This window comes from Nicotiana tabacum, chromosome 5 (assembly GCF_000715075.1).
Source record: "Nicotiana tabacum cultivar K326 chromosome 5, ASM71507v2, whole genome shotgun sequence".
NCBI lineage: Eukaryota > Viridiplantae > Streptophyta > Magnoliopsida > Solanales > Solanaceae > Nicotiana > Nicotiana tabacum.
This window is the reverse complement of record NC_134084.1, coordinates 43983224-44010266: the sequence shown is the minus strand read 5'-3', so window position 1 is coordinate 44010266 and position 27043 is coordinate 43983224. Positions and strand designations below refer to the sequence as shown.

General features: G+C 36.7%; 1 protein-coding gene and 1 non-coding gene across 3 annotated transcripts in view; one reads left to right on the top strand and one right to left on the bottom strand.

Moving 5' to 3' along the window:
• LOC107806354 (NAD-dependent malic enzyme, mitochondrial) overlaps positions 1-27043 on the bottom strand; it is a 38139-nt gene that overhangs the window by 5508 nt on the left and 5588 nt on the right. For both annotated transcript variants that reach the window (XR_012709484.1, XM_075253505.1), the window contains exons 4-14: positions 24392-24559; positions 23379-23507; positions 22760-22820; positions 21350-21453; positions 21182-21265; positions 13285-13391; positions 11636-11747; positions 5362-5475; positions 4551-4616; positions 2460-2532; positions 2300-2386 (exon numbers count right to left, since the gene is read on the bottom strand). Coding sequence is in view for 1 of the 2 variants with exons in the window: in XM_075253505.1 (XP_075109606.1) it covers positions 2300-2386; positions 2460-2532; positions 4551-4616; positions 5362-5475; positions 11636-11747; positions 13285-13391; positions 21182-21265; positions 21350-21453; positions 22760-22820; positions 23379-23507; positions 24392-24559 (1105 nt within the window). In the remaining variant the exon portion in view is untranslated. The remainder of the gene's footprint in view (positions 1-2299; positions 2387-2459; positions 2533-4550; positions 4617-5361; positions 5476-11635; positions 11748-13284; positions 13392-21181; positions 21266-21349; positions 21454-22759; positions 22821-23378; positions 23508-24391; positions 24560-27043) is intronic.
• TRNAY-GUA (transfer RNA tyrosine (anticodon GUA)) lies at positions 7294-7376 on the top strand. The gene has a single exon. It is a non-coding gene; the product is annotated as a tRNA-Tyr (tRNA).

Here is a 27043-nt window from a genome sequence, read left to right as displayed (position 1 = left end):
AGGGTTTCAATTTTCAAGCCCAGGTATTTTTTTTTCCTCCTCCTCCACCACCTTCTTCTTCTTTTCATTTCAGTGCTATTTATGCTGCCAAATTTTTTTTCCCCTTCAGTTCTTTTTCTCATTCTCCTCTTCTTCTTCTTATTTTCGTTTCAGTCCTTAAAATTGCAGCGAAATGATGTCAAATTTTTTTTCTTCAGTTCTTCATAGTTTTTGTCCTTAGTCTCACTGCCAATTTTTTAGTACTGGAAGTTACATGTGTTGTATGTAGTTACATGTGTAACATGTGTTGTCTATGCAGTATTTATTTTAGTATTATTTTTTTAATTCCACTTCATTCCAAAAAAGCAAGCGCTTCGCTTCTTGTTTCACGCTTTAAGTGAAAAGGGGCTTGTCGCTTTTCCTCGCTTCTCGCTCTTCACAACGCTGCTTATTAGTGTGTTTCCCCAAAAGATTGACACATTTCTATACTTGAAAACTATTTTAAGTTAACACCAAGTTTTTATCCTCAGTGATATGACTTGTTGGAAACCCACTTGATAAAAAAACGGACTTTTTTATTAGGAGAGAGAAAGAAGGGTTATGCGAAACTCTTACCACATCTCATTTAATTGTTGGTAGTATGTGCAATTTTTGTATTCTGCGTATATTTAACTTGTACATCAAAAGTCTTTGTTTTTTAAACTACCTGCCCAGTCAAAACCAGTCACATCAAATGCGACAAAAGAAGTAATTTTTATCAAGAATATTGGGATGAATGGAGCATTACAGATTACATAAATTTACTACTTTTTATTGGGATAATACATAATTACCCCCTGGGGTTGAACAACTTTTTCATATGCACCCTTTATCTTTGCGGGGCTCCTATGACCCCCCTGGACGATTTCGAAATGGAATTATTATACCCTTAATTAGCCAAAACCACGTATGTGTTGACAGGTGAAGCACGCGCGCCTGACACGTGTACATTTAATAAAAATATTTTTTTTTTTATTCTTTTGGCTTTATTTTGTTTTAATATTTTTTCTTTTTCTTTCCTTAATCTTCCTCCTCTGTCCTTCCCAGAAAGTGACTATCACTTCACAAAATTCTTTCCAAACTTTCTTTTTTCTTTCTTTTTTCTTTCCTTTTCCTTTTTATTTACCAGTTCTTAAATTGTCACATGGTTTATGGTTAAGAAGAATATGTGTGGATAACTGGTGGATTTGTGTCTTAGGTCACCGGTTCAAGCCCCCACACCATGCAAGGTAAAGCCTGGTATTTAAGTGGAGAAGGGTAGAGGGGCGGGCCCATTATCCACCGAATTTCGAAGGTTGCGGTTGGTCCAAAGGATCGGGCCCCAGATGGATTTCTCGGTCATCAAAAAAAATATGGTAGATCCGTCGAAAAGGATCGGCAAAAGTTGACTTGGAAAAAAAAAAGATTTGCCCGCTCTCTCAAATCTCAACTATTTTTTGCTGCTACATTCAAACAATTTTGGTTACTTCTAATAAGATTCAAGATGTGAGGGGTATAAAAAGATCGTACTTTTCAGTTATTTTCATGCAATTAAATTTGTTAATTATTTACAAATTAATCTGCAAATAACAGTGGGTGATAAATGAATTTTTAGATGAAGAATGAAGAAATGGGATGGCTTGTGATAGTAGAACAACGTTTCGAAGGTTCTTTTATTACAAATTTACAGATTAACAGCTTTTTTTTATAAAAATATTGGTGGGTTTAATTGTGGAAATTCGAAAGTGCTTTTTGGTGTTTCCTTGTGGCTCCAAAAATGGTGGAAGGTGATATTAGAGATGGAACATAGATGTGATATGAAGAGGAAAGTTTAATAAAATCGGAACAAGAAAGCTTGATTTTCGCCTTCAATGGCTATTAGTAGGGAGGGAGGAGAAAATGAAGAAGATGAGTGGATATGGAGTCAAATGAAGATGGTGGGTCCCACCAGAACTTTTTTGTCTTGTTTTTATTGTTCCTCACGTGTGTTGGGTTGGGAAAATGCGCTCTCGGTGCCACATCAGCACTGAAGGTGGTATTTATTTCGCTTCAAAAATAGCCAGGGGGTCATAGAATTCCCGCAAAGATAAATGGTGCATCTGGAAAAGTGGTTCAACCCCAGAGGGGTTATTATGTATCATCCCTTTTTTATTGCTATCTATGTATAAAAATCTTACATACATGTAAACCAGTATTCCAAATGTTAAAAAACCAAAAGGAGAAATGTATGAAAACTCTATCAAGATGGAGAAATCCAAAAGAATGATAGCAGGTGTTGGAATACATAAGTTACTAGACATACCAAGATCCACATCCTTGAATGGGCTTCCACTTGCAAAAATAATGTTGTCACCAACAATAGAAAATGCTTCCTCAGGGGTGCATTCAGCTATTAAAGAAGAAAGTTGTGAATGAGAATGCCATCAACCTCAAAATCTTTTAAGTTTTCAATTAGTATATACCATTTCTTGTTGGGTTTGACATTGGAAAAATTGCAGGCCGAGTTGAAGTTGAATGTCTAAGGGCTTCCAATACCTGAAATTTCCAAAATTTCAAACACAAATCTTCCAGCAGTGCCAAAATAGAAATTAAAGCCTACAAAGACAGCCAATAAATCTGTCATGCCAAATCATCATTATAACCACACACACAAAAAAAAAAAAAAAAAAAAAAAAAAAACAGGTAAGGAAGAGGGACATGGAATGAAACCAAATAATAGCCCGGGCTGCTCCCTCCCTTCCTCTTAAAAGCATCCCATTCACACAGTTTAGCTCAGTCACCCACATAATTGATCATAGGGAATAACTTTACTTTACCCACATAAAGTAATGCACCAAAGCACTTCACTTTGTGATAAGTACACATGCTTTCTTTAAATCTTAAGCGAAGGTATAATTAAAACCCGAAACCTGGGCAAGAGAAAGTAAAGGACAAACAAAACCGGTATAGAGTCGTCATACAGAAATCAAAAGTAAACCAGAAAAAAAAGAAAGATAAACAGAACACCTTAAAGAACCTGCACACGGTATTGTTACGTGGTTGTCTCAGAAAAACCACCATTCAAAGTTAAAGGGCTCTCATATTCTCTTTTCCGCTTTCTCCTTTACAAGTCACATTTAAAGCAGCTCTCCATTCTCCGGCGCACAAATGCCAATCCAAAAAAGCCAACTTTAATGCTCACAAAAGGAGGGGGAAGGATGTGTTTCCAGTTCTCACACCTTTAAGAGGCCATAATGCTAAGAAAGATTTGGGAGGAAAACATGTGCTCCAACTAAAGCAAAAACATTTCCATGTTCAATTTTTAAATCAGCTAACATTAAGTTATTATTCTGAAATGGAAAATGAGAATCCTTAAACCCAGTCTTGGCCCGTTCTTTATATGTCAGCATGCAGACACAAGTCTGCTACAATGAACTTAACAGAAGCAGACAAGAAAATCCAATCACCATGCCTCAATGTTGATAGACAATTACACAATTGACATATTTCTTAGTGGGAAATAGCATTGTGGTTTCACATTTTATGACAATACAAGAAAGTTTCTCTTTTTCGAGTTTCGAAAGGTCATCCACGAAACAGAGAGCCTCTCGTCTTTACTAAAACACTATCTCCAATGGATAGGGAATGGCGTCACTCTGATTTGCAGAATAAGAATTAGGAGCTCTCCCTTATATGGCAGAGATATTTTCATACCAAGAAAATGAATAAAAATGGATCAAACCCCTCCATTTCCTTCCGATTGGTGAGAATCTCTCTTTCTTGGGAAATTATGGTCAAGCCATCCCCCCTTTATTCCTCAGAATCACAGGGAGTGTTTTCACAATAAACACTTTAAAACAATGAACTAAGAGGTTAGACATCAAATTTATTAAATTAATAGAAACCCACTCAATATGTTAATTTTTCACATAAATTGCTGAGATCTGGAATCCAGCAAATTTGCCTGACCAAGTTAAACCAAAAACTAGATCTATTTTGGAATCTGGAGATGCAATTTAAAGTATATTTAAAAGCAAACTTTCTCATGTAAAAAGTGTATAATTAAAAACAAAATCAACATATTTATTTAGCATGACTTTATCTTGTTGTCTTTTGAATGATTTTTCCATAATTATTGGACGTTAGAATAAAAATTAAGCATTCAACTTAAGATTGTCAAATTTAAATTTCGACTAGTAAAACCCATCCTACAAGCTAGAAAATTTGCAATTTCTAAATTCGAATTTCATATGAAAGAAGCGGACACCTCAATTCATTTGCAATGAGTTGTAGCCAGTAGTTTTTACTTAAAAACTCGTTATTCAAAGAAATCTGTGTGATTTCCCCCTAAATTTCAGAACTATATCTTCAAAGAACATTGTGCGAACCATCTTTCATTCTAGCATCAAGTGCTACAAGAAATTATCATGTATAAGCGAGATAACAGCAAAGCAAATCTCCATGAAAATATATAAATTAAGTTCTTCTCGTTGCGGCAACAAAATAAAAAGGAACAAGTGCATATATTTATGTAGCTAAAATAAATGCCAAATTATCGATTCTTCATTTTATACCTCTTTTGAAAACAAGCCTCCAACAGCAGACAAACCAAGAAGTACATCCGGCTTCACTTGGTGTACCTGAACCAATACATAGTAAGATTGGAGTCATACTAATAGTACACAGCGATAAACATAAGAGATGTTTCACTCATGAATTAATGCATTTCTTGGTATATAAGCTTCTATCTCTACTCCCTCCATCGGCTACCTAACTTTTTCACTCTTCAACTCCGTCATGTATGCTCACGACTAAAAAGACAAGCTATACGAGTTCACAAATCAGCTGATGGGTAATAGCTATTCAAAGTCAAAGCCTCATGAGTACCTACGCTTCATGATTACCTACAGTTACTGTAATAGAAGGACTTTACACTTTTAGCTTATGAAAGATCTTAATCTTATATTCTTGTTGCATTGAAATCCATGTTCTCAGCACCATCGTTCAAGTAAATTGTAAATTTAAAGTTCTAGTTTATCTCGACTTAGGTCTTGTCAGAGTTTAGCCATCATCATATTATTTCACTCATCTGTCCAATTAGCTTCTATCCTTCAACCAACATAATTAGTTGAATTTGAACACAACTGTGATATCTTGTTTTGCCTCGGTCTACATTTCCTTGAGATGTCAAATGTTTATCTGATAAATGAAACAGTCATCATGTAAATTTTCCTTTTTATGTATACTTAACTATACTCAAAGTAAACAGTTGAAAAATAAGAAAATTCCAAGTTGGTATTAAGACAAGACGGTCCATAAAAAACCCTGAGTCTTAAAAAAATGAGAAAGTCAGTTTTTGCTCATTAAAGGATAAAGGCTAATTACCACTTCCGCAAGAGTTGCACCTTCTCTTAGTCGTTGGCGTTCAGTCTCTTTGATCTTTCTGGCAAATGGGCGAGCATCAGGATCAATATTTTCACGTGCCTCAGTAATTAATCCCTAAATACATTGTTAAACACCTTTCAATAATAACGTCATAGTTACACCCACCTAAAACATTTCATATCCACAAAGAAGATATTTATAGAAATGCAAAAAGAAGTCCAAACTAACATTCACCATAGATCGACGTACTGTAGGCATTCGATCAGACTACTTTTGAATATCTAAGCACGGAAACTTAAAGAGCCGCATCAAAAGCATTAAAGGAACAACAGAAGTCTGAATCATGAACTGCTCACAGGCAAGAAGCACCTCAGCACTTTTCACGACCTTGCTTGTTGCTTTGCCCCATATAATTATTGCCAAAAGAGACTGGTACTTAATATGTGGTATACCCTATAATTACTCACTATGTGTCAAATTTCTGCCTGATATTCCACTTCTTTTGCTATATCTGTACTCTCTTTCCCATCTTTCTATGCAATAAACTCAAACCACCACTGGATTTTTACTTGTACATAGGGCTTGTGCTCTCACTGTATATCTGTGTGTTTTGAGCCAGGATCGGCATTGTCAAACGTGAGCATAGAAAAGCCCAAAAGTGGAAATTATATACACAATGCAAGAAAAAACAGTAAATACAAGCAACAATTCTATGGATCTTTGAATTGAAAATATATGAAGTAAAAATGATGTAATCTAGTTAAAAATAGTATATTACATGAAATATATTAAGTAAAACTATGATGTAATCTAGTCCAAACCATTTTGACTTCTGATTCAGACAAAAAGATGGAATCTTAAGTTAATAATGTAGGTCATGTAGTCAGTTTGCTTATTGTAGATTTATAATTTCTATTTCTAATCAGTAAAAATTCATTCATTCATTAACATAATATATCACTTTGTCGATTATATTTATCGTTTAATAAATTCCTTTTCAAGGGTGATAAGGTCCCAGACCCCACATGCTGGGATCAAACTGGGTTTGTTGTTGTTGTTGTTGTCGTCAAGGGTGATAAGGTGCATCTTAGTAGCCTGACGTTTTGATGCCTGGACTGAAGCGCTGCCTGACTTACGCAAAGTGCCGAACCTATGTCCCACCTGCCTTCAAGACTTGAGCACGAACCTTTTAGCAAAACCACTATGGACGAGACTATTATATCAAAATATTAAGCAACAGTGAATTGAGAACATATAATACTAGAGTTTCACACAAACATGTGCATGACAATGCTGTCAAAAGCAAAAGACGCACTGAAGTACCAAAGTATGTTAGGGTAAAAGCATAGTGTAATTAAAACGCATGATTTAGTAAAGAATGGTGTATAATGAAGAAAAAAAATGTATACACTATATATATATATAGTGTATACATAATGCACGGAAAAGTAATTATGACCAAATAAGCAAAATTATATTAGTGTTATTGAAATAAACATAATTAAACGTATAAGCAGAATATATAGCTTCTGGTGAAGCTGCTAAAGAAGTTGTATGGATGAAAAAATTCTTAACTGAACTTGCTGTGGTTCCTTCAACAAACGGTGCAACTCCATTGTTGTGTGACAATTCTTGTAACGACCTGACCGGTCGTTTTGAGCTTTATCGTTTTCGTTCGGCGGTTTGAGTGGTTTGAGGCTTTGAGTAGCTTCATATGGTGCATTATGACTTGCGGTTATAGTTCATTTCGATGTTCGAGTTTTCGGGATCGTTTTGGAAGAATGATTCTCAATTGGGAAGCTTTAAGTTGGAAGGGTTGACCAAGGTTTGACATAACAACTTCAATTAAATCAATAAGCTTTTTGATTGATTCAGGGCGCCGCCCCCCTTCTTAGAATTAGAACCCATTGAGGGGGGCCTCGGCCCGGGAAGGGGAGAGTGGCCGAGTGGTCAAAAGCGGCAGACTGTAAATCTGTTGAAGTTTTTCTACGTAGGTTCGAATCCTGCCTCTCCCACTTGTTTGTTGTAGACTTCAGAGAAGAGAAAAGAGGCATTCGTCAGCGTAGGAAGCCTCAAACGTGGCACTTTTGCGTCATACGACTCCGTCCCGGAAGCAGGACCTTCCCTTTCCTTTGACCAACGGGTCCTCAAACCTTTATGATTTCGTGCCAAACCTGGTCTCCATCTTCAAACTTCTCGTTCGATGAGACCCCAGGTCTCGATGTTTCCGTTTTCTAGGTCACGCCTTAACCTTGTTAGAAAGCGAAGTTCGATTACCCTGGAATTTGGTGGGACACTAGGAAACGGCCTAACGACCAATGCTCATCCTTTTTCCATGACTTTCAGGTTCATTATCAATCACAATAAGAACCATCTTAAATTTCGGGTCAAATGGCAAGATACATTTTAAGTTTCTACTTCGGGTTATTGGGACTTTAAGGCATAAATGGTAGATCTGAGACAAAACACATATACTTCAAAAACATAAAATTTTAGTTATTAATAATGTTATTTTAGTTTTATTTTGAAACTCCAGTACTATTGTTGCTTGTATAATTGACCTTTCCTGATTGATTCTGAAGTAACTCATTTGTTACTGTTGTTTCAAAATGTATTTTCATTTTTCCTCTGGAAGCACATAAAAAGGTTTGGAGAAGCTCGGCTATGCATCATGATGGAGGTCGACACCAAAAATAGCGCTCGTAGCCCACGCTTCTCAGCTTGTTTGATGTTCCATACATGAATTTTTTCACTTCTACTTATGTTCGGGGACGTGGAGTATGAAGAATAAACAAGGTCTTAAAAAGTTGTCCCTGCTCAGCCTTTTGAACCATCTATTTCATTTTCATGATATTTGCGACAACTTAAGAGTTTCCATGATCAACTATTCTGTTTTTTCCTTCTATTCCCTACACTATCTCTAAACAGGTAGTAAAATATAGACATTTCAACAACAACAAAAAACCCAGTGTAATCCTACAAGTAGGGTCTGGGAAGGGTAGTGTGTACGCAGACCTTACTCCCACCTTGTGCAGATAGAAAAGTTGTTTCCGATAGACCGTCGGCTCAACCCAGCATACTCGCGATATTTAAGCAAAAGAAATATAGTAACGAAAAAGTCATGAAAAAAGCAATAACAGCAGTGAGATAGTAACAAAACCGAAGCAGAAGTAACAACAGATAGTGATAGACATCCAAGAATAGGATAAAAATAAGAGTAATGCTAAAACCACCGGTAAGGACCGGAAATAAGCTATGCTATCTACTAACCTTCTACCCTAATTCTCGACCTCCACAACTTCGTAGCAATGGTTATGTCCTCAGTAAGCTGAAGATGTGTCATGTTCTGCCTAATCACCTCTTCCTAATACTTCTTCGGCCTTTCTCTACCTCTCCGTAGACCCATTATATTCAACATCTCACACCTCTTCACTGCGTGTCAGTGCATTTCCTCTTCACATGTTTGAATCATCTCAGCCTCATTTCCAGTATCTTATCCTCCACGGGGGCTACCCCTACCTTTTCCTGAATATCTTTGTTCCTTGCCCTATTCCTCCTAGTATGTCACACATCCATCTCAACATCTTCATTTCTGCTACTTTTATTTTCCGGACATTAGAGTTCTTGACTGACCATACTCCATCCCATACAATATAATCAGTCTAACCCCCACTCTGTAGAACTTACCTTTAAATCTTGGCAGCACACTCTTATCACACAAGACACCGGATGCAAGCCTCCATTTCATGTACCCCGCTTCAATACGGTGTATGACATCATCATTAATCTCCTCGTTATCTTGGATTACTGACCCCAATTACTTGAAACTTCCTCTCTTGGGATGACTTGTCATCAAGCCTCACTTCCACTTCAGCTTCCTGAGTTAAGTCACTGAACTTGCACTCAATGTATTCGGTTTTGGTCCTGCTCAACTTGAAACCTTTGGACTCCAGGTCTGTCTTTAGACCTCCAGCCTAGCATTAACTCCGCGTCGCATCTTGTCAATCAGCACTATGTCATCTGCAAATAATGCACCAAGGCACCTTTCCTGAATGTGTCGCGTCAATACATCTATCGCCAAAGCGAATAAGAATGGGCTAAGAGTTGATCCTGGTGCAACCCCATCACGACTGGGAAGTGTCCCAAGTCTCCTCCCACTGTCCTTACCGGGTCTTTGCTCCATCATACATGTCCTTAATCGCCCTAGTGTACGCTACAGGAACACCTCTAGCCTCCAAGCACCTCCGTAGGACTTTCCTTGGGACTTTGTCGAATGCTTTCTCAAGATCAATGAACATCATATGAAAGTCTCACTTCCTCACAGTATACTGCTCCACCAATCTCCTTATAAGATGAATGGCTACAGTAGTCGATCGCCCCGGCATAAGGCCGAACTGGTTCTCGAAAATAGGCACTATCCTCCTTACCCTCATCTCCACCACCCTCTCCCAAATTTTCACAGTGGGGCTTAACAGCTTGATACCCCTATAGTTGTTGCAATTTTGGATATCACCCTTGTTCTTGTACGACTAGGAAATCTCCCGAGTCTCCTTCCATTGTCCTTAGTCGGGTCTTAGCACCATAACACATGTCCTTAATCGCGCTAGTGTATGCTACAGGAGCACCTCTAGCCTCCAAACACCTCCATATGACTTTCCTTGGAGACTTTGTCGTATGCTTTCTCCATATCAATGAACACTATATGCAAGTCCATCTTCCTCACCCTATACTACACCACCAATCTCCTTATAAGATAAATGGCTTCGATAGTCGATCGCCCCGACATAAAGCCGAACTAGTTCTCGAAAATAGACACTTTTCTCCTCATTCTCATCTCAACACCCTCTCCCAAATTTTTATAGTGTGTTGTTGCAATTTTGGATATCACCCTTATTTTTGTACAACGGAATTATCGTACTCGACCTCCGTTCCTCGGGCATTTTAGATGTCCTAAAAATGACATTAAACAGCTCAGTGAGCCACTCTAAGCCAGCGCTGCTCGAGCTATTCCAAAAATCCATCAAGATCTCGTCTGGCCCGGTTGCTCTTCCCTTGTTCATCTTACGCATAGCCCCCTTAACCTCTTCAACCTTTATACGCCTACAACACCCGAAATCTCGCGACTCTCAGAGTGCTCCAAATTCGTTCAAGAGTTTATGGAAGTATGTCTACCATCTTCGTCTAATATGTGCCTCTTCACCAATACTTTGCCCTCCTCGTCTTTGATGCACTTCACTTGGTCCAGGTCGCAGGCTTTCCTCTCTCTCGCCTTGGCTAACCTTTACAACTTCTTCTCCCACCATTGTCCCCAAGTTCTTGTCTTCGCAACCGTAACCGCTAACTTCGCCTCCTTCTTGGCGGCCTTATACCACTCCTTATTCGTTCTCTTCTCTTCCTCGTCTTTGCTTTCCACCGTACATATTAAAACATAAACACTTCAAATAGATCCAATACACATTAAAATCTAGAGCAACTCACTGATGACTTCTAAGGTGTACTTCAGATCGGGCTTACCCCACAACGTGAAGAACCTTATTTACTCTCTCTAATTTTTCTATAACCCAAGAAATACAAGAACGAAAATTGATGGCTTTTCATTCTAAACCTTGATGTTTGACTTGCTTTTGAGATTAAATAAGTATGGCAGGTGGAAGAACATATTTGGTCTTGAGCTAGCAAATCTTTTTTAAAAAAATAAATTCTATTGATGGGTTTCAAATAGTTCTAATTAATTGTATGTTAACTTTGTATCCATTTCAATGGTTAGACATCTTTCAAAAGTTCAATGTGCTTTTTTATATGAAAAAAAAAACTTAAATGCACCTTACTAAGAACAACGAAGATATTATGAACGCTACCATGTCTACTATTGAAGGGAAACTTTGGCGCAACGGATAAAGGTGGTTCCAAGTGACCAAGAGGTTACGCGTTCAAACTGCGAAATACCTCTTGCAGAAATGGTACAGCTAAAGGTACATAAGACCCAATGTGGTCCGACCCTTCCTCGGACACCGCGAATAGCGGGAGCTTAGTGCGCTTGGCTACCCTTTTTTATTGTTTCTACTATTACTCAAAAAAAAATGAAAGCAGGAAAATAATTAAAAAAAGTAAAGATTCTTCAAGATAATTATGAATGGGACATGGCTAACATTCAATAACAAAAAGACAAGAACACCATATAATTAAGGAATATAACAACAAAAATGCTATATTCCTTGACCAAAGCTTAAAAGGAAATTTTGAGCCAGAAAGAAACATCTGAGGAGAAGCTCACCTTGGCATCTACCACCCAGAACTGGCTCCTTGCACTTTCAAAAGCAATTTCAGTATTCCCTAACATTCTCGCCATTGTCTTCCTAGCAGCATTAAGAACCCCTATTCCTGCACTGCACCACGAAAAGATTTTAAAAAGAGAAACCTTAAAAGCTTTAGCAAAATGCACAGGCTCCTATGCCTACTAAATATAAACACAATACATTGACCTGTAAGTTGAGCTACACAGAAGTTTTTATAGCGGAAAAGTCTCTGATGCAGATAGATGGAAATTTAACATTTAAAATAAGGAAAACAAGCCAATCAAGCCTCATGTTTCCATTTCACTCTGCAAGATAAAAATTATGTCCCAAGCAAATGGTATTCTGCAGACTACTACAACTTAGTATTGTTTAAGGGTAAGTACAGATGGACATCCTCAAGACAAACAAGCCACATAAGAAGATAGCTCTCCCAACCTTCTCGAAGTTGTGCAAAGATAGATCTTGGAGGGCAAAATCATGAAAAAGGTTAGTGAAGATGGGCCAGTATAATATTATATGATTAGTTACTTCTATTTTTCATTGATTTGATATACCAAGTTCTTTAAGTTATAGTTTGTAAAATCTCAGAAGTTACTAACTTATAGATGTCAAATCAGTCATATACAGTAACTACACCTCAATATTCAAGCAAGTTGGGGTCGACTAAACAAATCATCACTGACCTTTGCCACCCGTTTAAGATCATCTTAGACCCATATTACACAACATCATCATCATCAACAACAACAACAACAATAGCAATATATCAAATCAGTTACCAGAATATTTTTCATTCAATAAGAGCTATATTAGGTGAGGATATAGTCCATAATAATATGTCAAAAAGGCAGGCCATGAAGCTCCCCAAAACCTAAATGCAATTTCAAAATGGAAAAAGGGAAGACAAGTACTTTTGCGTGTTCGGTTTACTGCATGCCATAGAGCAACTGCACGCACAACATGAGCTGGCTATTCGGATTGAGTTAGGCCCAATATCTATTTTCTTTAATGTGGTATTAGACCTAGACTCATCCTTGTTCTTGGTTTACGCAATGTTGGGGCCCCCCATGTTATGTTATCTACACTCTAGATGTCCAGCCTTAGGTGTGCTGAGGGGTGTTAGCATCCCATATTGGTAAAGGAAAAAAAGTAATTGTCTCCTTTTATGTCATGAACAATCCTCACTTCATGAGCTAGCTCTTGGAGTTGAGTTAGGTTCATGGCCCATTTTCTTTAACATCGTCAACTGTCTCTCCCCCGTTCTCAGTCCACAAGTAACTCGTGCAAAATGAAAGGCTACAGTAATTCAACTCAACATGAGACCTTATTCCTTCTATGTATCACCCTGAACATCTTCTACCATCACTAACCATTCAACAAACAATGCAAAAGCTGAATAACCAAATTTACTATATTGAATCAAATACTATTTCTATGATGCAAGGTAATTATATATGAACAAAAGGATAGGATTGAGTTGGAACATAGAAAGAGCTGTGCATTCGTGCAATCTAGAAAGAATGAAGCACATGAACCATGAAACAGTTCCTGCACAATGGCATGCTAATGACTCGAGTAAGAAATTACATGGGTGTAATTAGCGGAAAGAACAGTTTACTACTCTAACCTTCCAGCACCTGCCACCACAATCTTCATCTTTGGGAAATCAATCATTGGCCTTCCCTGTGCTCTTACAGCTCCCAAAAGGCCAGCGAGGGCAACTCCTGCAGTTCCCTGAATTGAAAACAAAATGGCACCATGTTTGTCATACAAAACTTGGTTAAACGATGAGGAGTGCAGTGAATTTAAGGAACTCCAGTTAGGAATGTATTGATGTGAAGTTAAGAGCAGACACATACAAGAATGATGCATTACGGCTCTATATTTTAAGAGGAAAGAAGAAAAAATGATTTGAGCAAATCAGTTGACTGGAAGCAAAATGTCTCATTGGGAGTAAGAAACACCCATCACAAACCAGAAAAACAAATAATGCAACAATATGTAAGAAAATGATCAACACCAGTTGTTATCTAAGTCCCAGACTAAGGTTATCAGCATAGGAAGCAAAATAAAAAATAGTTCTTCGTATGCTCGCTTTGCCAATAATTGAATTCTCTCAGTTACACAGCCATAGTTTGAGTGTTTTCTCACATTCAAACACAACTCTCACCATTTTGAATTTGACATGTTAATGGATGAACATCATACACCGACTATGAGACAGTCAAAAGTTACAAGCTATAAGCATTGAAAAATTTATGTACCAATATTGGAAGACACATCAGCATATGGTTAATTTAGTTAGATTACCTTTTTCCATGATTACAGGAACCACACTTCCTGTTTCTCCGACAATGTACACCTCCTTCAGTGGTCACATTAATAATTAATCCAAAAAGACATGATTTTTGTGATATCAAGAAAAACCCTTAGTGCTCTCCACTAATAACATACCTTGTTATTAACTTACATTACATGTGACTCAAATAGGTCATGCCTAATTCCAAAAGAGAACCTCTCAGTTGTTGGTACAGAAAGCACCGGAAAAAAGAAGGGAAAATACATGAGTTACCCCTTAAACTTGTTCAAAAAAGTCATTTACACACCTTAATTTTACAGCAACCTATCATCCCCTATTCTTGTCTGAAGTGGAATTATTACCACCCTGAAATGCCAAAACCAAGAATAGGGGGTGATAAGTCGCCCCTAAAGTTAAGGCATGTAAATGAATTTTCCGGACAATTTAGAGGGCAACTTTTGTATTTTACCAAAAAGAAAAGAACCTGGAATGCCATTAAACCATATCCGCCTGTAAGTGGCGGACATTATGGAGATTGGAGAGAAAGAAACCGGTGGTGTTCTGAAGGAAAAGATGAATCTATTTGAAAGAATTACAAGAAAATACACATGACTTCACACCATAACAAAAAATGACCCATATTTTTAAGTTTTACCCAACCTAGCCCATATTGTACATATTTTGAAAGCACTAGCAAATTCAAAACTTTGTGTTCTTACAACCATTGCTTCTAAACGCCATGGAGTTAAATATGTGTTCTCACAACCATTGCTTTCACACTCTCTCTTCTTCTCACATCTTCTACATATGCTTCAAAGGGTCGTCCGCCATTGCTGCTTCTTACCCTGTGTCACCTGGTTGCAATGTAAGAAAATTGAAGAGTAGAAGTCCATCATTGAAGGCCATTGAAAGCTTTGCTTTCGAAAATAGGATTTTTTGAGTTTGTTAGTTGTTTGGATTGGGTGTTGTTCCAATTGATTGAAAATATCAAAAGGAGTCCAAAATTTAAATTTGAAGTGATTTGGAGTATATTTGAACAAGATTTGAGTTAAATTTTAGAAAAGACGCAAGGAAGAAGACGAAGTCAGTTTTATGTATAATCTTGTATAATAGTGTATATAAGAGTATAAACACATCTTATACACTATTATACACTTTTATACACCTTTATACAAGCGTCTGTAGACAAACTTCTTCCACGATTTTCAGTTACAATTCTTGTTTAAAACCAGTCCAAATCTTCATTAAATGACTTCAAATTTTATATACAACCTCCTTATACTATTTCTAACAAGTCTAAATAACACCCACTCCAAATTTCTCACAAAATCAAATTCGAAATTTAAACCCACATGTTTAAGCTTGTTAAAAATTTAATTTTCACCATCCAAATGGATTTGGTTTGTTGAACTAATATTTGAGTCACAGTTACTGATTCGAAAATTAACTTAAAAGCTTGAGCAATCTTTTTTAAAAATTAAATAGTAATTTCTAGAACCTATTGGAGTTGGATGTTGAATCTTAGCCTATTATTTTTGGGCTAGTTGGTTGTAAATTGAAATATGAGCTATAAAATTGAAAAGCAGGGAGCTCAGTTGTTCTTATGTGAAATTTTCCCAATCTATTTTGAAGATCAAACTCAGTTGTATACTTTTGCTTTCTTTTTGGCAAAAAGAGGAATATATGTATCCGTGTTAGATTCATTAATTGCCTACAGTACTAAAAGGAACTATACTTTTGGGTCAGTTCACAGTTGTACAAATTACAGCACCATCTTAGTGTTGTCTTTTGTGAATAAAATCCTCATTTTACTGATAAAAAAATAACATACATGTGATGACATGCACTAAGGTTATGTAGTCATTCGAAGGAAAAGCTTAAGAATGCCTGTAATGTCATCCATATAAATTTAGTACATATGTTTTCTCAACAATATTGATTGACTCATAAAGCAAAATAGAAGTGCTAGATTTTATGAGATCTCTGTTACATGTAACGTCACCAAAAGTTGGAAGTATGGAGAAATACTCTAGAGAATAAGCATCTTCGTAAAAGTAGAAGCAAAATAAAACATATGTACAGTCAAATAAGCACCCAAAAGAAGGATTAACACTAAGGGTGTGTTTGGTACGAAGGAAACCATTTTTTCGGAAAATGTTTTCTAATTTTCCCATGTTTGGTTGGCTTAAATGTTTTGGAAAATATTTCCCTCATCAACTCATTTTCCTCCAACTGGAGAAAAATGTTTTCCCTACCAAGAGAAGGAAAAACATTTTCCAACTCTTTTTCAACCTTCCCCACTCTATTCCCCATCCCCGCCAACCCCCACCCCCACCTAACCCACCACCCCTACCCTACCCCCCCCAACCCTCGTTCCCCACCCCAGCCTTAATAAAAATGTTATTAATAGTACTTTCTTTTCATGTTATAGATATATTTTTTTTCATTGGAACAAATAAGTATTTTCTTTTCATGATATAAAAAAGTATTTTTTTTATTTCAACAAAATGAGTATTTTCTTTTCATGAGGTAGAAAAGGTATTTTCTTTTATTTCAATACAATGATTACTTTATTTTCGTGTTGTAGAAAGAGTACTTTCTTTTTCAACCAAAAAAGAGTATTTTCTTTATAGTTATGGAGTATTTGTGTGAATTTTTAGAAGAATAATTAAATTACTGAAGAAAATAGAGTCCTGAAAACGTTGGGTATTTGGGGACGGGGATGGGGGCAAGGAAACATGGAGACTTGGGGAAAGGGGGTGAGGAGAGTAGCATAAAAAAATATTTTCTACTCTCTAACCAAATACTAGAAAATATTTTCCGGAAAAAGTTTTTCACTCACCAATCAAACAAGGGAAAATAAGTGATAAAACCACTCATTTTCCACGAAAACATTTTCTAGGAAAATATTTTCCTTCCTACCAAACACACCCTAAGTGAAGTAAACTTTATTTGTGTAAATGCAAAAAAATCCAATATCCAAACTCAGTAAAATAGAATTAAACAGGATGGCTGAAATAGAGGAGAGATATCAGAGTATGATGCAATAGAAAGATCCTTAACAAAGTAAAATGGAAGTTCTAAAACATGAAGGTGAGACCGGCCATGTTTTATGAGAGTGAACGTGGATCTCTACCATAAGATGATTATCCCAGAGATGCCAGCATTAATATGGATGTACAGCTACAGAACAATTGGACAAGTCTAAGGATTGATCACACCATGCAAGTAGCATAAAGGAAAATGAAAAAAAGGGAGCCTAAGATGATTTGACCATATGCTACAAAGATCTCCAAGGAACCACAGTAGTGCGACATTTGATGATTGAAGGTGCCAAACGGAAATGATGTAGACCTAGAATAGCCATATCTAGGTTGCATATTAATTGGAGCAAGAGTCGTCTATATCCGGTCAATGAGGTCCCTAATATCCAATACCTAGCTAACATTCTGGGAGGGAGAATTGGAGAACTTCCTTCAGTGTATCTTGGAATGCCTTTGGAAGCAAAGAGCAAGTCAAAAGAAATTTGGAATGGTGTACTAGAGAAGTGTGAAAAGAAACTAGTTAACTGGAAAAGCCAATATCTTTCCCTAGGGGGCAGACTAGTTCTAATCAATAGTGTACTGGATGCCTTGCCCACTCACATGATGTCTCTATTTCCTATCCCGGCAAATGTAGTCAAAAGAATAGATGCATTGAGAAGGAACTTTCTTTGGCAAGGCAACAGTGACAGGCAAAATTCACCTGGTCAATTGGGACTCACTTGTAACCAGCAAAAAGAAAGGAAGGGTGGGCATTAGGAACCTAAGAATTCAGAACCACAGCCTAATGATGAAATGGCTCTGGAGATTTGCTTCAAGTGAACACTCACTATGGAAAGATGTCATTAGAATGAAGTATGGAATGGAAATTAATTGGATTACCAACTCTACAACCAGTCCTTATGATGTCAGTCTATGGAGATCAATCAGGAACTTGTGGCCAAAGTTCAGAAACAAATCCAGATTCAAGGTGGCAAATGGAATGAAAACTTCTCTCTGGGATGACACCTGGCTAGGCCAATGTCCTTTGAAACAGACTTTCCCAAACATTTATAGCCCGAACCAGCAGCAAGGAGCAAATGTGGGAGATGTATGGTCAAACCAATGATGGAACCTTAGCTATAGAAGATTATTCAGTGACTGGGAGATCGTCAGGCTAACAGAATTCTACAACACCTTGGATCAATTCAAATGGACATCCACTCCTGAAGATTGTATGTTCTGGCAAAGGTATAAGCAAAGTAAATTCTCAGTCAAGTCTGCCTACAAGGAATACAACACCTCTAATAATCAGATTGGACGTTGGCCTTGGAAACTAATTTGGAAAGTCAAAATTCCATACAAACTTGCTTGATTCACGTAGCTGCTAGCCAGAAAAGCAGTCTTAACTGAGAGTAATCTTATAAGAAGGGCTTCCACCTATGCTCTAGATGCTACTTATGTGGAGAAGAGGCAGAGACAATCAACGATCTTTTTTTGCACCACAGGATAACACAACAAATTTGGAGGATTTTCATTAACTTGAAAGGAAACATGTGGGTAATGCCAAGGAGTACTATTGAACTTCTAGAATGCTGGAACACACTCAATAGCTCCCCTAATCAGAAAGAGAGATAGAAGATTGTCCCAACTTACATTTGGTGGACTGTTTGGAAAGAGAAAAACCAAAGATGTTTTGAAGATAGACATAGTTCTATCCAGAGAATGAAAATGCATTGTTTAGCTCTTTTTTATTTTTGGTGTAAGCAAGAGTACATGGAAGATCCAGAATCGTTTGTTGATGTTTTAGGATCCTTGTAAGGACTTGAAAATCTTCCTGTACCACCCTTTGTAATTATGGATAGTTATTCTTGTTTTGATACAGTTAATATATATGCAACAAATATTACCTTCTAAAAAAAAGAATCATCTAAGTGGAATTTTCCTCGAAGAACCTACAATCTCTCGAAATCAATATAGACTTGGCCAAGAACAAAAAACAGTGAGGTAAAGAATCCATATAGGTGATACAACTAGCTAAGATGAAGGTTTAATTTTAATTGTTACTGTGAGAATGCATGGAGAAAAATCTATTATTGATATTTCGTTTAATTATAATACAATGAGCCATATTTATACAATACATATCATACTCCTATTCTATGCGGGACTAGGACTAATTCATATTATGTACATAACCATCTTACACTCCCCTCAACGGTGCATACAAATCATATGTACCGAGCTTGTTACATATGTAAGCAATACGAGGACTAGTAAGGGACTTGGTGAAAATATATGCAAGCTGATCATTCGACTTCACAAACTTTGTAACAATATCTCCTAAGAGTATCTTTTCTCTGACGAAGTGACAGTCAATCTCAATGTGTTTGGTTCTCTCATGGAACACCGGATTTGCAATATGAAGGGCAGCTTGGTTATCACACACAAGTTTCATCTTGCTGACCTCACCAAATTTCAACTCATTAAGCAAATGTTTGATCCAAACTAGCTCACATGTTGCCACAGCCATTGCTCGATATTGATTGAGGATGGTGGTGGTGGATGGTGATAGTTAATAATGGCAGGTGATGCTTGTAGTTGTGATTGAGAAAGGTGGTGGTGGGTGGTGGTAGTTTATAATGATGGGCAGTGCCGAATATGGTTATTGATGGTGATGGGTGGTTAGTTGTGGTTTGAGGCGGACGAGTGTTGGTTGTGGTTGAGAATGATGGTGGTGGGAGTTGTGGGGGTGGTGGATGGCGGTAGTCGATAACGGTGGCGACTATGATTGAGGATGGTGGTGGTGGTATGGTGGTAGTTGATAATGGTAGGCGGTGGCGGCAATTAATAATGAATATGAATGATAACATCTTAATGAAATTAAGTCTCTGTTATAGATTTTAATCATACAGGCCTATTCAGACCCATTAAGTGGTTATGGAGTAAAAAACATACACACTTAATGATTAAAATCTGAATAAGTAAGATTTCGACTTTAAAAACAAACGCACTTAATGTCTGAAATTTGAATGATTAACATTCAGACCTCCATTAAGTGCAAACAAATGAGGCATTAGTGTAGGCACCAAGGTTCTAGGTCATGCTCATCTACTGAGCTCCCAAAAACAGCTTAGTTTAGTAGCTTAACTCTTTTTTATTGGCATGGGCGAGGCCTGGTGTTGCTGGATGCTTCTGATTAATAGAACACAGGGAGGAGGAAAAAAGAAAGGCTTATGATGAACATCTATGTGAGTCGATCATTTCCAAGATCCAATTCCACTTTTTTCTTATGTAGAGAAAACGCCTTACGGTCTGAAGTTTTATGCTTAAGGAAGAAATGCTCTTGGCGAATGCAGGACTTGGCAACCAGCAGTGGACAATAAATATAGTTTAGGATGTGATTCATTAGTTGCTAAGAAAAAGTCATGATTAAAGTTTTATTGATTAAGAACAAGAAATTAGAGATTTAGTATAAGAAAACTAGCAAACAAAGACCTACAAATTTAAAATTGAACTTGGTCTTGATTGGCATGATTTTAACCGCATATTTGTAGCTTAATTATAGTGGTTTAATTCTTTTGTCCAATTAAATGTTCTTTGTGTATATAGTCACCTTTTCTTGCATTACATTTCTATTATTTTTCCTTGACGCTTCTTTGCTAAAACCCACGCTTTAATTGCGCTGTAAACTTAGAGCTCCCAAAAATATGGGTGCTTTTTCACTGTTCACTGTTCACTGCTCTGGAAAGGTGCAACAACACAAGGGATCAGTCAAGTATTATGCTTTTCCATTTCAACAAACAAGGAGGGTATGAGTAAGGGGTGCAACAACAATAGGGACTTGACCACTGAAGTTTCACCTCAGTCTAGCACCCAAGCACAAGAAAAGGTTGGGGAAGTAATGCCATGTAAAGCAATATCACAATTCTTGAGTAGCCTTTGTGCACTCTCAAATAACATGAGACACCATGGCGAATCCACATACTTTTTTTTCCTCCCGTTAATGTTTGCAGACACATAAGTAGAAGCCTTGAAAGTCTTACTGATGTTTTTACCAGTTTATACTTTTGCTACATTCAATAGAATACCCTAATCCTAAGAATGTCAATCAATGAGGTAAGAGCTTTTAATTAGTCACTCATTTACAACTATAATCTTATTTTACTAAAATACTTCTACAATGACTGACAAAAGTTATTTACCTGGACATCATCATTAAACATTCTATAGTTGTTTCTATAACGCTGCAACAGCTTGAAGGCCCACTTGCTTTGAAAATCTTCAAACTGTGAATTAAAAGGACATTACATACATAACATGAAATTTGTGACGAGAATGAAGACAAGAGCTCAAATGACCAAGGAATGTACCTGCACAATCACATGGGGCCAACGAGTATAAACAGCCTCCATAAATTCATCAATTACTTCAAGATACTCCTCTCCATCAAGTCGATGCTCTTGCAATCCCAAATCTTTGGGCATGAAAAAGAATATCCTCAACTTCAGTGAAAATGAAAGAGATATATCCTGAATTTATGGGCATTACTGGTAACAAGCTAAAGTATGACTGAGTAACAGTATATCAAAAATGTTCCTAACAAACTCAAGATGCTGAGAGGAAGTAATCAATCATAGCATGATGGCAATCATCAATATCAAGGAAAATAATAGTCGCAATAAGAAATTTCAACTATCTACAGTATCATATAGATAAACTTAAAAGAGTATGGAAACAGAGGAAGTTGTAATAAGTACTAAATCATACATGTATACATGGACTTACGAGAACGTATCAAGGAGCAAGTGCACTTATCAAGCAATTACCAAAATTTTTAGCTGGGGTAGATATGGATCAAGTGCTAAGCATCTTCTGGCCGAAGTTCATATGCACCTGTATTTTTATAAGTTTTTCTAAAATACATTGAAATACTGGAGCTCCGCTAAATGTACTTATATTATATTATTCAGCTTTATAGCCAGTAATTGTATGTCTGCATGATCTCAAATATGTTTTAGCATCAGGTCAAACACTCATCTGACAATTATCAGTAATCTTGTTAAGACAGGTGAGTCGGAAGCGACAAGTGCAATTTATATTTATCAGTGCTACACCCCTTGGAAGTAGCCATGCGCATAAGCAGAAAAGTAAAAGTACGAGCCAATGGGCGAAAAACGAACCATACAGTCCTTTGTTCATCTCCTAGACCAACCCATATGAAACCTAGAGTTCGTCTGCTCCTCAAAAACCAGGATCCTCCTCTATTTTTTTTTCCAATGGAGCACAAACAACATCAAGCTAGGAGAGAGGGTCAATATTGCATGGATTAGGCAAATATTAAGTTGAAAAGCTTACTCCAGCAATTTGTCAAATTAGAGATCCTTTTTTACCCATCCGCTTATTCATTTGTAATGATCAGCAATCAATGGTTTGGAAACCTCTTGCCAAGTCAAGAGTACCTCTTATCAGATTCCGAATGGATCATGTACCACCACATATATCACATGGACTGTACCCCAAAATGCCAGGTATATGCAACATAAAACTCCATTTAACCACACATTTCCATGAGCAGTATCATCATGCCTTCACTTAAGATATCAAAGAACAACTGACTACGTTGATATACATCAATCCATTCGGGTAAACATAAGACACATATGCAGGACACTTTCCAAAAACTAAAGAAAATATAGAGTAGCAATTGGTTTGTAGTGATTTGATCTTTGATGAATGATGTAGCGCATGATAATCAACCATGATGAAGAATAAGTACTCACATAACGGGTCTTTCAAAAGTTTCTCATTGTCAGTTCCAACATCTATCATTACAGGCAATACCTATTGGAAGCAGAAGAAGATGGAATCAGTATATTTAAAAAGAATGTTAAAGACAAGAGTCTAATATAAAAACTTGTCAGAAAGAGAATTAAGAGAATAAAATCATAAAGAATTACAGACATCTGATGACACATACCCTGATATCAGCAATAACAAAAGATAAGTTGATCAATTAAAAAGTAGTTTCTACCATAAGAAACCCAACAAGACTACAACTATTCACTAGAACTAGAGAAAACTCTAATACAAGACCTTAATTTAAAAGAATAAAAGAACAACAACAGAAAATTTACAGAGTGCTTGACATCTCAGTCATTTTTTAAAGCAATCGCTAGAAGTACTTGCAAATCACTAACAATTACATCAATTCTTTGTTAAAATCAAACTTCTCAAAAAGTAAAAATCTTTGAGATACTAGATAATTTATCTGTTTCCTCTTTCCATCTCTTCATTTAAATTTACTTTTCTTTTTGGTGTCTTATAATTTTTGTGCTTACTTCATGGAAACCATCTGATTCATCATGCAATATAAAATAGCAACATAGAGCAAGAATATACTCTTTGAGGGTTGATTCCAGCAGCAGCCACATACAGATCCAGCTTCCCAATTGCAATACCAATACCCTGAACTCCAAGATCTCCAAGACCCAATATTCTACTTCCATCAGTTACAACAATCATGTCAACCTACATTGAAACTCCAGCTATGAAAAACACTTTAATTGTTGAATGTTGATATATAGAATAAGTGAATAACTGCCATCAGAAGAAACAAAATGAAAAACATTTATTCTAGTGAAAAAGATCAAAGTCAAAAAAAAGAGTTATCCATCTCACAAGACCAATTATCACTCTAGTGAATTTATCTCTCCCCTTTATTTCTTCTTTTTTCTTTTTTGAGGGGTGGTGGGGGGTTTAAAGGATCAGTCCATTGATAATTTGATATTATTGCAGTGAGACTGTACATATGTTCATTTTTCTTGCAAGGTACCACAAGATCATTTTTCTCCATTTGTGCTGGATGTTTAGACGAAAAAATATCTATTTGACATAAAATGTTTACCTGATATAATGCAAAAGCAAATTAAGGTGCTGCACAGCTTTGTTGATCTAATCAATTCGACATAATCTTCTATCTAAGAATCTATTGAACTGCTGACTAATTGCAGACTACTGGCACAATTACTCTACAGTTACCTACTTTTTTGGATAAGGAATTACTCTACAGTTTCTTATTCAGCCCTTTTTAGTCAACAGTTCAAAACAGTAAGAATTTTTGTGTATCAAAGGAAGATATTGAAGTACAAATAATTTGTAAAAGGAGGTAACTAATCAGTGACGCATTAATTCAGTAGGAAAGACAACAATATGCAAATGTTTCCCTAACAAAGAAAGCTTGTCGTAGAATGAGCGAGTTCACATATATACAAACCTGATCAGCTGGCCAGTTGTAAACCATACACAAAACTTATCAGTGACACATTAATTCAGTAGGAAAGACAACAATATGCAAATGTCTCCCTAACAAAGAAAGCTAGTAGTAGAATGAGCGAGTTTACATATACACAAACCTGATCAGCTGGCCAGTTGTAAACCATCGACATCATCTCCCCACGATCTGCAGCACTGAAGTACATGCCCCTCGGACGTCTGAACAATCCACTGTACTTTTGGCAAACAAGACCCACCGTAGGAGTATAAACTATGGGTGCATATTCCTCAATATTCTCAATTAAAACCTGCCACAGTCAGGAAAAACTCTCACTGATAGTTCCTCACATGCAACTATTTGATAACGAAACAATACAAATTAACTAAATGTTGCTCTTGTTTAGCGTCGAACTCAAGACCTCCCCCTTACAAATAGTTGTACGTGATGTCCAAAGAATAATAATATTAACATGATAATAAATTACTCAAAACATCTAATAAATGCAACTTTGTCCTGATTTATTTATTTCAAGTAATTTCTTCCTATTTGGCAGGACATATCATTGCTTCAACTTACCGAAGACATGATCCTCGATAGGAAGGTGTGCAGGTCGAGAATTAAGGTTGAAGGTGTGCAGGTCGAGAATTAAGGTTGAAGATTATCAGGTGATGGTAGGCTAGGAACCCGTATTTTAGCACTCTAATCACTGCACTTTACTTGTGTTTGAGCTTAAATGATAGTGATTTGCACTTATTACGTGTTTTATGTCTTGAAGGAAATGATTCCGAGTTAAAAAAGATAATTTGGAGCGAAATCGAACAATGTGGAGCTTTGAAATCTGAGTAAAAGCCCAAGGAATTGAACCGGGATCGTATTCGGGGGTTGAGAACCAAGTCTGGATACCCAAAAAGTGAAAGAAGAATTTTTTCTAAGAAAATTGCACTACCGCGCCGCATGGGGCGCCACGAGGCGCGGCAGTGCAATTGAAGTTGGTCTGCCAGAAACAAGCCTCTGAATATCTCCACTGGCGACGGTGCATGAGGGGCCGCGCCCTGCGTCGTTCATGTGTAATTTTGTCAGAGTGTTTTCCTACTTCGGCTTGGAACGGGTAGTTCCATTCGAACCCGCTTCTACATGGTATAAATATATCAAAAACACGTTTTTAAGGGACTTTTGACTTACGGAAGATTGGGAGAGCATTGGAGACTCTAAAGGACAAGGATTCATCATTCTTTCCTCAAGTCAACCACGAGTATGGATTGAATTCATGTTTTCTTATTCTTTAACTCTATTTGTGATGACTTTCTCCATGATTATGGAGTAGTTTACTTTAGGGATTGACGGATATGATGTTTTGATTGATATTTGTGGATTTTAACTCTAGTTATTTTGCATGAATTTGTTTATGGAGCTTTGAAGAGATTGCAATTTTGTTGACCAAATTATTTTAATAGAAAGAGGAATATTTTGGGTGATTATCTTTGCATATTTCGTTTTGGTTTAATTCAATGATTTTTTTAAATAATCGAAATGAATTGTTAATTAAATCAAGTTAGGAGAATATTCGAGAGATGTTTTCTTAAAGACTAGTCCATTAACGTATTCTAGCATACCTTTACAGTGCTTTATATTAGTTCACCTCGTAGAGTACAGATTTAATCGAGAGAGGAATCTTGGCTATATGATTGAACTAATCATCGAGTGAATTCGTGAGAATCATTAAAACATTAGAGCAGGGTCGTTTCTATGTTGTGAAGCTTCACACTCTTCACAACACTGCATTAGAGTGAATCGAACTATAGTTAGATCCCGAATAGCTATCTTGCACCTATCCTGTCACGTCCCTTATTTCTTCCATTGATTATTTCTCCGTTGCTCTACTCTTGTCTCTCCGTAGTCACTTGTTAATTGCTTTAGTTTTAATAGTTAATTTTAGTTTATAATCATTCCAATCAAAGTGTTAATCATCCTGAATAGTAATTAACTAGAGATTATTCTAACATTGTTGAAATCCAATCCATGTGGAGACGATAATTAAACTATACTATCTTTAGTAGCAAGCATCAAGTCATCAACTTCGTGTTGTGTTTTGCGCTCGTCATCAGGTAGTCGTGAGTTTCTCCTAGTCTTACCAGTAGTGCTAGTATTATTCTTGTATTTTCTTATTCCTGATTTTTTAATTATTACATGTTATGTCATTCGCTTTTGTTACCCTATTACCTAGTAGTTGGTATTGTTTGTTGCTTTATTTTTACCGTTTCTTGAGCCGAGGATCTATCGAAAACAACCTCTCTACTTTCACAAGGCAAGGGTAAGGTTTGCGTACACATTACCCTCCCCAGATCCCACTTGTGGGATTACACAGGGTTTGTTGTTGTTGTAATTTCTTCCTATTTGACATCTTTCAAGACTTCAGAGATTAAAGTATGCAATACGAGATCCAAAAGAAAAATGAATATGACAAACCAAAAAAAATTAAAGCTCTAAAGAACCACATCTTTGTATTTATTGATTATTCCTTTGTGTACGCACGACAATGTTGTCAAAGGCTCGCTTGAAAAGCGCTTAAGCCCTAAAGCTACGTGTACCAAGCTGAGCACTTTGTCTCATTTAGGCAACGCTTTGCTTCATCCACTATGGCAATAAGGTGTGCCTCTCATTATACATGGGCTTCATCTTCAAGAACGGAGCAAAAGAATAATTGTTTACTCAGTTATGCTTTTTCCAATTTCTTTGTGCATATAATTACTGGTTGTTTATATAGTTAATATTCTTGAATCACATATAGTTA